The sequence below is a fragment of the Peromyscus californicus genome, unplaced genomic scaffold (assembly GCF_007827085.1).
Source record: "Peromyscus californicus insignis strain IS unplaced genomic scaffold, ASM782708v3 Scaffold_9__1_contigs__length_137607984, whole genome shotgun sequence".
In the NCBI taxonomy this organism is placed as follows: Eukaryota; Metazoa; Chordata; class Mammalia; order Rodentia; family Cricetidae; genus Peromyscus; species Peromyscus californicus.
Window position 1 is genome coordinate 78,858,533 of NW_026294617.1, and position 11,658 is coordinate 78,870,190.

The 11,658-nt window shown below is 45.4% G+C and overlaps 1 protein-coding gene across 2 annotated transcripts in view; it reads right to left on the minus strand.

The window, feature by feature from the left end:
- Positions 1–10,648, minus strand: part of Ttf2 (transcription termination factor 2) — a 32,842-nt gene extending 22,194 nt beyond the window's left edge. For both annotated transcript variants that reach the window (XR_008216428.1, XM_052730889.1), the window contains exons 1-7: positions 10,578–10,648; positions 10,390–10,492; positions 8,230–8,316; positions 5,131–5,197; positions 2,733–3,617; positions 1,882–1,996; positions 1,438–1,620 (exon numbers count right to left, since the gene is read on the minus strand). Coding sequence is in view for 1 of the 2 variants with exons in the window: in XM_052730889.1 (XP_052586849.1) it covers positions 1,438–1,620; positions 1,882–1,996; positions 2,733–3,617; positions 5,131–5,197; positions 8,230–8,316; positions 10,390–10,492; positions 10,578–10,605 (1,468 nt within the window). In the remaining variant the exon portion in view is untranslated. The remainder of the gene's footprint in view (positions 1–1,437; positions 1,621–1,881; positions 1,997–2,732; positions 3,618–5,130; positions 5,198–8,229; positions 8,317–10,389; positions 10,493–10,577) is intronic.
- Between the last annotated feature and the right edge of the window lie 1,010 nt (positions 10,649–11,658).

Genomic DNA, 11,658 nt, shown 5'->3' on the forward strand with positions numbered 1-11,658 from the left:
ACATGAACTATAATTTAAAACAAAACAATCTATAATTCTTTTCTAGAATTGAAGATCAAACTTGAGGCCTTGATCACAACAGGCAAGCACTAACTACCATTGAGTTTCATCTCCAGCTAGGCCCTTGGGAGTTTTGATCTTTTATTTTTCACTTGTGAAAAGCAGTGGACAAAAAGGTCAAAGGTCATGCTGTACAGAAGCAAAGGTCTCTGGATTCAAAGAAGAAAGGCCAATGAGAGTAAAAGCCATGCATGATGTCTTCTGTGCAGACAGAAAGCTGATCCCTGAGGTACAGGTCACCAGCTGACTGTGGATCATCCTGTCCCGTTTGCCCTCTCATCCCACAAGGACGAGTTACACAACCTGTTTGCAGTTCCAGGGGAAAAGCATTCTGGGTACAAGGTTTCTAGACAATGGGAAACTTTGTTTTAAAATGCCTTTAAACTGTCTTACTAGAACTCTTTCCAAGTCTTATCACATGCTCTTTTACCTCAATAACCACTATAATTTAATGTTTCTCTAGGTGACTTCGTCACTCTTAGGTAATGGAATAATGAGCAGCCAAACTGCTATGCTATGTGACCAAGTGTTTTCTCAATGCCCTTTAGAGTGGCCTAAGTTCAAATATCATCCCAGCTAGTAGACACTCCCTAGCTCTGCTGCCCTTCCTTTTTTTTTTTAAATACCTTTGTTAGTTCTCCCTGGGAGAGAACTGCTTTTGTTTTCCTGATTTCTGCCAGCCCACTTTAACTGCAAGCTCCTGACTGGTAAATCAAGTCAGATAGCACAGTGAAGACTCTATCTGGGAGCTGGGTGTGGAGGTGCACACCTTTAGTTCTAGCACTCAGGAGGCAGAGGCAGGTGCATCTCTGTGAACTCGAGGTCAACCTGGTCTACATAGCAAGTTCCAGGAAAGACAGGGATACATAGTGAGACCTTGTTTCAAAACATAAAAATAAAATAGTAAAAAACCCAACAAGACTACTTGGGACCTGCCAAGTTGCCTGGAGAGTTAGCAGTGGGAACTTAGCTAACAGGGAATTACTGCTTTCTATGTCTCCGTAAATCACGGTCACCACTCACATTATTCTTCTGCTCTGCCTCAGTGCAACCCACCTCTCATACAGGCAAAGAATAAACACGTCAGCGGCTGGTCCACCTGCCTCATAAGCTAGGTCTCACACACAACACTACATCCCATGTGCCGCCCGCCCTCTGAGTCGGTGGATGGGCACTCAGTGTAAGGTAGTAACCACTCCCTAGCCTCAGAGTCCTTCAACAACTGTTCCGAGCTCTACAGAGAATCGAGGTCTCTAACACACGTGCAACTTTCAATTCAAAAGTGGCTTTCCCTTCTGGTGGGCAAAGACACCTGCTAGGTAACACATAACTCACAGCATCAACTTGTCACAGCAGGGCTGAATTCTTGAATCTTACCTCCTGAGCACTGACTGGCTCCTTCAGGAGTTCCCTGGCGACCTGCCTTTAGTCCTAGAGAGCCTACAAGCTGGACCTCGTGACTGGGCAGGGGCTGGGGAGGCACGAGGTGTGGAGGGTCTGCAGCGGTTTTGGCGAAGCCACTCTGCTGGGGTTCCTGAGAGCTACAGTTCTCCTCGGCTCCTGCTCAACACACGAGGGAAGATGGGTTAAAGTGGGAGAAACAAGTAAAGACGGTGCAAATGCAGCCAGGAGACTGCAGGCTCCAGGTCAGCTGTGCCCAGACCACGGGAAGCAGGAATGCTGCTTTTATAAACAACAACAGATATCATCAGAAGAAAGCTCAGAAGCCAACAAGAAAAGGGAGAAAGATGAACACAATTTTTATCAAAATGTCTCTGTCAAGTCCACAAACACGGAGTGCTGGGGCAACTCCCATCTTACCTTGCTCTGGGGAGAGAGCCAGAGCACTGAGTGCGTCCTCCAATGCCTGGATTTGCTTAAGCAACTTCTCACCCTTGTCAGGGAGAGCCTGGATGTTCACTGCAGCCAGTGTGCCCTAAAAAACAGATCCTATTCAAACGGGACTGGCCTCTCAAGTTACTGAAGGACAACTTCAGATTAAAATGGCTTAGCATGCTGAAATTCTGAAACGATCTTTTAATTATGAATGTAAAATCCAGGATTAAAAAGCAAAACAAAACCAACTAGCTTACTAAGTCTAAGCATAAACATAGGAAAGGCAGGTATTAAACAGCCACCTCAGGAATTATAAATTATAAAGCCCTCTCAGGAATCTACTCAATTCTGTGAGGGTCTCCCAGGTGCCCCCAGAATACCCTGATCTTAGAGCAGTGGTTCTCAACCTTCCTAACACTGAGACCCTTTAATACAGTTCCTCATGTTGTGGTGACCCCCATCATAAAATTATTTTCATTGCTATTTCAGAACTGTAATTTGGTAGTTATGAATCGTAATGTAAGTATCTGTTTCCGGGGTCTTAGGCGACCACTGTGAAAGGATCCCTCATGACCCACAGGTTGAGAACAACCACTTTAGAGACAAAGCACAAGTCACGACTGGCCTGCCTTTTTTTTTTTTGGCTTTAATTATGTATATTTGTATGTGTCTGTGTGTAAGTATGTAAACATAAGTACAGGTTACCAAGGAGGCAAGAAGAGGGCATCAGGCGCCCTGGAGCTGAGGGTAGGCAGTTTGAGCCACTTGACGTGGGTGCTGGGAACCGAACCGGGGTCTTCTGCAAAGGCAGTATACTCTGCAGAGCCAACACTCACCTTCTTTTGTCTCAGCTGTGCTGTAAGGTTTGCACGCTGGGCTGCTGGGTCACATGACTCTCCCTTCTTGGAGACACCCACAGCAGCAGGTGGCTGTCTTTGCACAGGCTGATTGCAAAGTTGGAGGTTCCCCTTCTTCTGGGAGTCCACAGTGGAGTCAAAGAGAAGTGGGGAGCCTGGCCTACTGGAAACACCCTCATCATCCTCGCTGTCCTCACTGCTGGAGGCAGCATGGCGGGCCTCTCGCAAGCAAAGCCCAGGCGCTCCCTCCTGAGACGCCTGGGCACTGGGGGCATCTGTGCCTGTTCTGCCTTGGGCCTCCCCACTCCTGAGCTGCTCCCTGCTGAGGTGGCCCTCTTTCTGGGCTTTGCTTTCTGGGTTCTGACCACGGACATTCTGAGGCAAAAGCTGGGTTTCCTTTTCTCTCGGAGGTTCTGGCTTGTTTGGGACATCTCGACTCTCACTCTCTGACATCTGAGGAACCACAGATGTTCCTCGGAGCGCATCTCCACGGCCTTGTTTGGAAGCCAGTCCTTCAGTCTTCTTAGTTTGGGGCTGAAACTTCGTTTTCGCCCCTTGTTCTTCCCCGTCACCTCTAGACTGTGTTTCTGTCACCAGGTCAGGGGAGGGGTCTTTCTCCATCCTACAGTCAGACTTGGACTTGTGGGCTTTCTTTTGATCCAAGAGCTGGTCTTTGTTCTCTCTCAGTGTCTTATCAGCTGTCTTTCCCTCACCATCTCCTTCGACTAACTGTTTCCAGGGAGCTGCTTTTGGGTTAGTGTTAAGCACCTTGAATGGGTTTCTTGGCTGGCTGGGAGGATGAGGAAATAACTCAGATGCCTGTGGAGGCTTGCTGGTTACAGGATATTCTTTAGGATTAGGATCCTGTGGACAACGAAAACAGTATATGGTAAGGTAAAATAAGGCCACCCTTGTATCTAAAACGCCTTTTTTGGAGGAAATGGAAACAGCAAACGCGGTCCATGCCTAACTTCTGCATATACGAAGAAAGACGCCAAATTCACAATGACTGTTTCTTTCAGTGCCCGTTCCTCCTCTGTACCGGATCACTCCTCCCCAGGGCTCAAGAGAGGCGAAGTCTGACCCAGAGCATTTCTCTATTCTTTTTTTTTTTTTTTTTTGGTTTTTCGAGACAGGGTTTCTCTGTGTAGCTTTGCGCCTCTCCTGGAACTCACTTGGTAGTCCAGGCTGGCCTCGAACTCACAGAGATCCGCCTGGCTCTGCCTCCCGAGTGCTGGGATTAAAGGCGTGCGCCACCACCGCCCGGCCCGCATTTCTCTATTCTTTACGAGTACTGCACAGGAGTAGGGCCTCCTCCTCTCCTATATTGAGAATTTTTAGTTTTTTAATCTTTCTTTATTGTGAAGATACCTTTTTTAACTTCCCCCTCCCTTTCTCTATTGGGAAGATTCTTTTTTTTTTTTCCATCTTTTGTTTTAAGAGCCATTGTATTAGCTGTTGTTTTTGAGATGGAGAACTTAAATTCTCCACGTTTGTGACCTATCCTGGAGCCTCGCCTATTATGGGCATAATCTCCAGTCTTGGGGTATCGGGAGCCTTCTTTCTTCAAGCCCCGCATTAGGCACCAAATGTTGGGGTGTATTTTGTAGCATAGGTCAGTTGAAGATAGAAGGCATTCCAAGATGAAATTTTAAGGCCTACGTGGCAGCAGGAAGGTCCAGCCTCTCTAATGGACTGAACCCCGAACAGCCATACAAAAGCGTATTTATTGAACGTTACATAAAGTATTTTTTCATACCAAGGTCTCTAATCTAATTTACATGTTTTATTGAAGGAGAGCATCATATGTTCTGACTCTAGTCCTTTATTATGGATTATTTGTAATACACAATAATATAAGAGCCTCAGATGTGCCTGAGGTGTCTTATGACCAAAGTCATGGAATGGCTATAAAGCCCCTTTAGGAAAACAATCATTGTTTCCCACAAGGATTCTTTAAGGTCAAAGTACTTTAAAGAAAAGTTGTTCAATCTAGTATCTATCCCAGATAGTAACTCTGCTAAATTCCTACAACATTCATATTCTAGGAACCTTAGAGTTACATTTAGCTTATGTCAAAATCAGGTGACTGCTGGTCTGTAAAAAGATGGGAAAGCTAGCCTCTTTTTCCTAGGCGGGAGGACACTGACTACTTTTAGTTAACTTACTGGAAATGATCTGTGTGAAACAGGCGGTAAATGGTGGGGCTCCGACCACTGCCTTAGCTCTTTGAATGAGCAGTCACACGGCCCTTCAGGGCTCTCGGAGCCGGTGTGACGGACACTAGCAGTTCATGAGGACTTGGGGTGCTCTCAGTCAAAGTGACTCACCACACTGTCTTAACACGACACAAGGAAAACAGAAGGGTAACTCCTACCTGCCACGGAACGTTCCCACACCAGTGCTTCCCCTCTGCCTTACTTCTAGAGCATCGGAAGAACAACCTAATGGAGTATAAAAAACAAATAATTAAGGCTACGAAAAGTCTTTAAGAGTTTATTTTTTCATTTTTAAAAAGGGTTTTCGTTTATTTTTCATGTGTATGAGTATTTTGCCTACATGTGCAGATGTGTGCCGCACTCATGCAGTGCCTGTAGAGGCCAGAAGATGGCACCGAAGTCCCTGGACCAGTTACAAGGCTGCAATTGTTGTGAGCTGCCTGACATGGGTACTGGGAACAGAATCCATGTCTTCTGCGAGAGCAGCCCGTGCTCTGAATTCAGGCCTCCATGCTTGCACAGCCAGGAGTTCACCTACGGAGTCATCCCTTACAGAGGAAAGTCAAGAACAAAAATGATACAGCAACCAGAGAGTCTGCACAGGTTTATTCTTTTTATTCTGTAGGAAGACCAAATGAAATGGAGAAAGTGATCAGCAATGGCTGCTAAAATCAGAAAAAAAAAACAAAAAAACCAAACAAACAGATACTGTGCGTGCCAGAAGGGAGGCCACAAAACAGTCTAAAAAAGGAAGGTGGTAAACAAAGAAGATACTAGCAAACTGCACACTGTATCACACAGCTGATTCTTCACACCCCAGGGCCTTTCAAGGCCATCAGCATCACTCTTCTAGATGAGAAAGTGGAGAGAGATGCACACTGAAATGCACGACCAGGGAATGTCTTGCCATTCCAGTTCTCTTCAAGCAGCTTTTCTTAGGGGAACTGCACTCAGCTTCACCATCTCAATTCAAGCTGAAGTGGCTGGAGCTGGGTTTGAACCCCTGCAATACCACTTCACAATCGTGGGGACTCAGATTCCCTTCTTAACCTCTCTAACAGTAGTCTTACATCTACCTGTGAAACAGAGCTACTGTAACCAATCACAGCTAGCAGACGGCCATGGAAAACAAGGGGTAACACTCTAGCTATTATTTCAGCTGCCCTTCTCCTCCACTGTGTTCATTTCTGAATCTCCGTGGTTCTTTTAATGAATTAGAAATGCACTGGTTGCCTTCTACCACTATAGAGGTAGGTGTTTCTGGATCAAAAGGTAAGGGATTTTAAGTGTCAAGAGAACAAGACTGCACCTAATAAGACTTGCCAGCCCCACTCTACTAAAGGAAAACAATGTAAAAATAACTTTAAAAAAAATTCCATTTACAGGCTAAGGAGTCAGCTCAATAAATAAAGTGATTCCTTGCAAGTCTGAAAACTGAAGTTCTGACGCCCAGAACCCACATAAAACCCAGGTGGGTAAGGCAGACTTAACTATAGTCCCAGCATTCAGGAGGCAGGGACAGAGGGTCCCCCAAAACAAACTTTCTAGCTAGGCTTGCAGAACTGGTGAGTTCCAGGGTCAGTGAGGACCCTGCCTCAATATAGTAAAGTGCAGCGTGACCAAGAGTCACTCAGCATCAACCTCAGGCCTCTACATATCCACACACATGCACAAACACATACCCACATACATACATTTACACATACCCCCTCACATACATATAGAACAGCAACAAACACTCCATTTACAACAGAATTAAAAACAACCAGAGGAACACAGTCAGTAAAATGAGTATGAGAACTTTATAATAGAAATGATTTAAAAACAGAGAGAACAATTTAAAGTCATACTACACCACGCTCACAGACTGGAAAAGTCAATATTGATGTCTGCTCTCTCAAAACTGATCTGTGTAAATTATGCAACCTCAACAGGGTTTTCTGTAGAAATTTAAGAAGTTGAATCTATATTTGATATGCAAATACAAAGATCCCAAAAATGCCAGCACAATCTTGAAGAAGTTGGAAGACATACTATTTTACATCATTAACCATGCAAGAATATGTAAATGAACCAATGGACAAAAATTAACCGCCTCAGACACCGACCCAAACTTAGGGTCAACTGATTTTTTTAAACAAGGATGCCAAGCATTTCAATGTACTTGGGTTGGGGACAGAGACTCAGAACACACAAATTCTAAATCACATAGACTATTACACAAAAACTATCATGTATGATCCCTTCCTTCTCAACTAACCTTACATCCTGAAGTGTCCACTTAAGTGAGGGCCAGGGGTATAGTGCAGTGGTGGAGTATGCCCTGGGTTTGATCTCAACCAACTAAATAAATGATCTCAACCACCAAACTAAACATTTGCAATTCTCTGAAGTGGTCATGGTACTTCATGCCTTGGTACCCAATGCAATGTATTTATTTAAAAGAATATCAAGTGTCTGGTAAGTTTCTACTCACCTTTTGATACTCATGACAAATAATTTCTCCCATCTATACAGAGTTCCCTGCCCTTAAGGGAAGCTGTACTTTATTGAGTACTTAGCATGTCAGACCTTTGCCCTCTTTCTATTAGCAGAATTGAAAGTCAACAAGTTAGTGAGTTGATATTATTAGCGATGGGACAGTTAGAGAAGAATACCAACAGAGCTGGTAATCCAGAGATTAACCACCGACTTCTCTGGACAACCAGTTGCTCAGCATTTAGCACAGTGACCCTTTAACCCAGTTCCTCATGTTGTGGTGACCTCCAACCATAAAATTACTTTCATTGCAACTTCGTAAGTTTGCTACTGTTATAAATCCTAATGTAAATATCTGATACATGACCCCCGTGAAAGGGTCACTGACACCCCCAGGGGGTTGGGTGGAGACCCGCTGACTTAGGGAGTGACAAGGGAGACAGTGCCCAAGGTGTGCACGAACAGTGTGCTCCTCAGTAATGACTTTTAAAGAACAGCCGGGCGGTGGTGGAGCATGCCTTTAATCCTAGCACTCGGGAGGCAGAGCCAGGCGGATCTCTGTGAGTTCGAGGCCAGCATGGGCTACAGAGCAAGTTCCAGAACAGCCAGAGCTACACAGAGAAACCCTGTCTCAAAAAAAACAAAAACAAAAAAAATTAAAAATAAATAAAAATTTAAAAAGAACAATAAAAAGTATATCTAGCTGCAACTCTTTCAGGATTAAAAAAAAAAGAGAGAGAGAGAAGGAAATTCTTCTAGATGCTCCTATAGACACCCACCTCCATTCTTTCTTGCCCTGTGGTAGAAACAAGCCCTGAAGCTCTACCACAAAGTCCTCGTGCAATAAACAGCGAGAAACAGGAATACTAGAAGGGGGAAAGAAAAAAGAAATCATTTTTAGGAGACAAGGAATAGAAGCCAACAGTCTGAAGTCAAATCCAAGCTTGAATTCTTATTTTTATTTATTTATTTATTTGGAGACAAGGTCCCACTGTGTAGCCCTGGCTGGCCTGGAACTCGCTACTAAGACTAGTCTGGCCGCAAACTTATAGCAATCCGTCCTTGGCCTCTTGAGTCCTAGGATCACAAGCGTGTGTCACCACACCCACCCTAACTACAGATTTTTACACTAAGGATTTACATGTGGCTTGTAAATCCCATACATCATTATCCGTGGGGCCTCCAAAGGAAAGGAGCCAGAGTTTCTCTTTTCCTACTTCCTAAAACAAAGCATGACAATAGTTAGGAGTTTAAAATTGCATGTTATAGGACATCTACTCTGCAATACTCCCAGGGATGGCCTGTAGTTTAAGGCTGGCTATAAGGCAGGCTCACTGTGACTTCTCCTCAGGTTCACCCATCACCCTTTATCCATTAATACCCTATTAGCTGTCATTTACTGCTACTCACTCACCTACCTCTAACAAAAATTTACTATTTGCTTCTTTGCTTGGCATAATTTTTTAATGTCCCTCCTAGCTTACAGAAGGAAAATACGTACAGCACTGAGAGTGAACAGGTCTTAGTGAAGGTCTAAAGCATTCTCCTGTGACTCCCTGTTTTCAGCCTTCAGTCTGCTGTCAGACATACTTCAAGCCTCAAGTCAAAGTACTGTGTAGTCTGTATTGTAGTGCACCCATGTAAGTGGCACTCCATTTACGAATGCTATCACTTAAGGGCACACACCTTTGATCCCAGCACTTGGAGACCAAGGCAGGAGGATCTCTGTGAGTTCAAGGCCAGCCTGGGTTATAAAGTGAGTTCCAGGACAGCCAAGGCTACACAGAGAAATCCTGTCTCAAAAAAACAAAATAAAAAAATATTAACTCTCTTTTTAGAGGGCTTTTTTTTTTTTTTTTTAATTTTATGTTTAGGGGTATTTTGTCTGCATGTATGTCTGTACACCATGTACATGCTGTGCCTGCAGAGGCCAGAAGAGGGCATCAGATTCCCCCAGAACTGGAGTTACGGACATTTATTAGCCCCTATGTGGTTGCTGGAAATAGAACCTAGTACCTCTGGAAGAGCAGCCAGTGCTCTTAAATGCTGACCCACCTCTCCAATCCCCAAGAATATTTCTCTTAATCTTGAACCAAACCTGATAGTACCATTGATGTTTAATTCCTATAAACATGGGCAGGCTTGTGTCTCACAACATTTGAGCGGAGTACCAAATCTCAATATATTTAGAAACTGGAAATAAATAGTAAACCCTGATGCAACACAGGGACACAAACCATAAACTCATTCTAGTACTAAAGAACTAATATCCATTATAAAGCTATGATGCTGAAAAAAATAACTTTGCTTTACAAAGTTCAACAGAAAGAGAGCAGGAAGAAATGTTAAATGTTAATTCTACTTAGAGAATGTAGTAGACACCTGGTATATAAGATTGTCACAGGAGAGCAGTATTAACTTTCCTCACTTTGGAGAAGCGTGACATTTCCAGGTCTCAGCCTTAGCATCCATAGCACCTGAGCTGCGCATCGATCTCTGGGGTCTGACGTTTCTTTCTGTTTCTAAAGAAACTAGATCTCGCTGGAGAACTAACTACTCCCTAAAGAAACTGGATCTCGCTGGAGAACTGCTCCCTAAAGAAACTGGATTATTAACCTCACACCTCTTAGATTCAGGGGGAAAAAGCAGGTATCTAACTCCTAATGTTTTTAACCTCAAACATTAAAATAAAAAGGGCGACCTAAAATTGGTGTGAAACTAGCTAATTAATTCCCCACGTCCACTGTTTATCTACACTTTCTAGGGGGAGCGCAAAGGATGCTGGGACAGAGGGGAATGGCTAAGTAAGGCCAGACCCGTGACTAGAGACTTGAACCTGAGTCTGGAAGGCTCTGAACATGGGAGGAATCCGCGGCCCAGGGACGTAAAGTGCCCAGGCTGGGTCACTCCGCGGAATCGGCGCCGCGCTCGAGACTTACTCGGTGGACTGCACGAAGCCACATGTGTTCGACCGGCACACGTAGAAGCTCTTTCCCTTATTCGGGCCATCGCGGAGGCCGGTCTTTAAGAAGCAGACGGTCCCTGAGGAGATAAGAGGGTCAAGAGCGGCCACTCCAGGCCAGTCCCACAGGCGCCGTGAGGGAAATCCCGACCCGCGGAGCCTTACCGTGCTGCGGACACTTGACCACTTCCATGACGCTAACTGGAAGCCCCGCACGCCGGGTTTCCGTCCTTGACCCCGCCCCCACAACGCTCCGCCTAGCGTCCGAGCCCTGGATCCGGAGAACCAATCAGATGGGAGATCCGCTCACCCCCAACCAATGACAGCCGCCCTCAGGCTTGGCGCGCGCCGAAATCAAACTTGGGAGTCAGGGGGCGTGGCCGAGGTCCCGGGAGGACGCCGGAAGGTTCCCGGGCCTGCCAGAAAGCAAGACCTGGCGAGGCTGAGCATGGGTGACACCCGAGTAACCGCGAGCCCTTGAGGCAGCCTGAGGGAGCCTGGGCCGCTCGCTTACTCGGGAAGCAGGCGCTGTGGGCGGAGAGAGTTAAGTTTGAGGAGGCCGAGTCCTTATAACTGCGGGAATAAATTGTATTGTCTGTAAACAGAGCAGGCATAAAGACTTCCTTAGGGCCCCCCACAACCTTTGAGTGTAGTGTCCCCCGCCTCCCAAGGTCACCCGAGGTCGAAGAGGCTTGAGTGAACCTCATAACAGTTGCAGGGGGTCTCAGAACAGCTGCAAGGACTTCAGTTTCAGGCTCTACGCCCTTTGGACCTCACAGCTGCGTCGGTGTTGGTTGAGGTTCTGAGATGTGCAAGCCCGGAGTCTGAGAGAAGACCCGGAGGAAAAACGGGACCTGGCGTTCAGGCTCATTTTACTTGGTGTATTTTGCATTTGTATTTGTCAAGCCTTTTGAACTTATTTTGCATTTGTAAAATCAAGAGTGACGTTAAAAGAGTATTGCATTTGAAATTGTAATCAAGGGGCTAGAGACGTGGCTCAGAAGTTAAGAGTGCTTGCTGGTTGATCTTGCAGAGTTTGGTTCCTAGCACTCACTTCTGGCCTCTCACAACCACCTGTTTTGGATCCCCACACTTGTGCACACTCAGAAACACATGCACAGAATTAAAAATAAAGCAAATCTTTAGAAGTTGTAATCAACTCTATTAGTGAACAGAAGGGGAGGAATGACTGTCGGAGCCTGGTTGCAATAGAGATGGCTTCATATTTATGTCGCAGCCGTGCAGA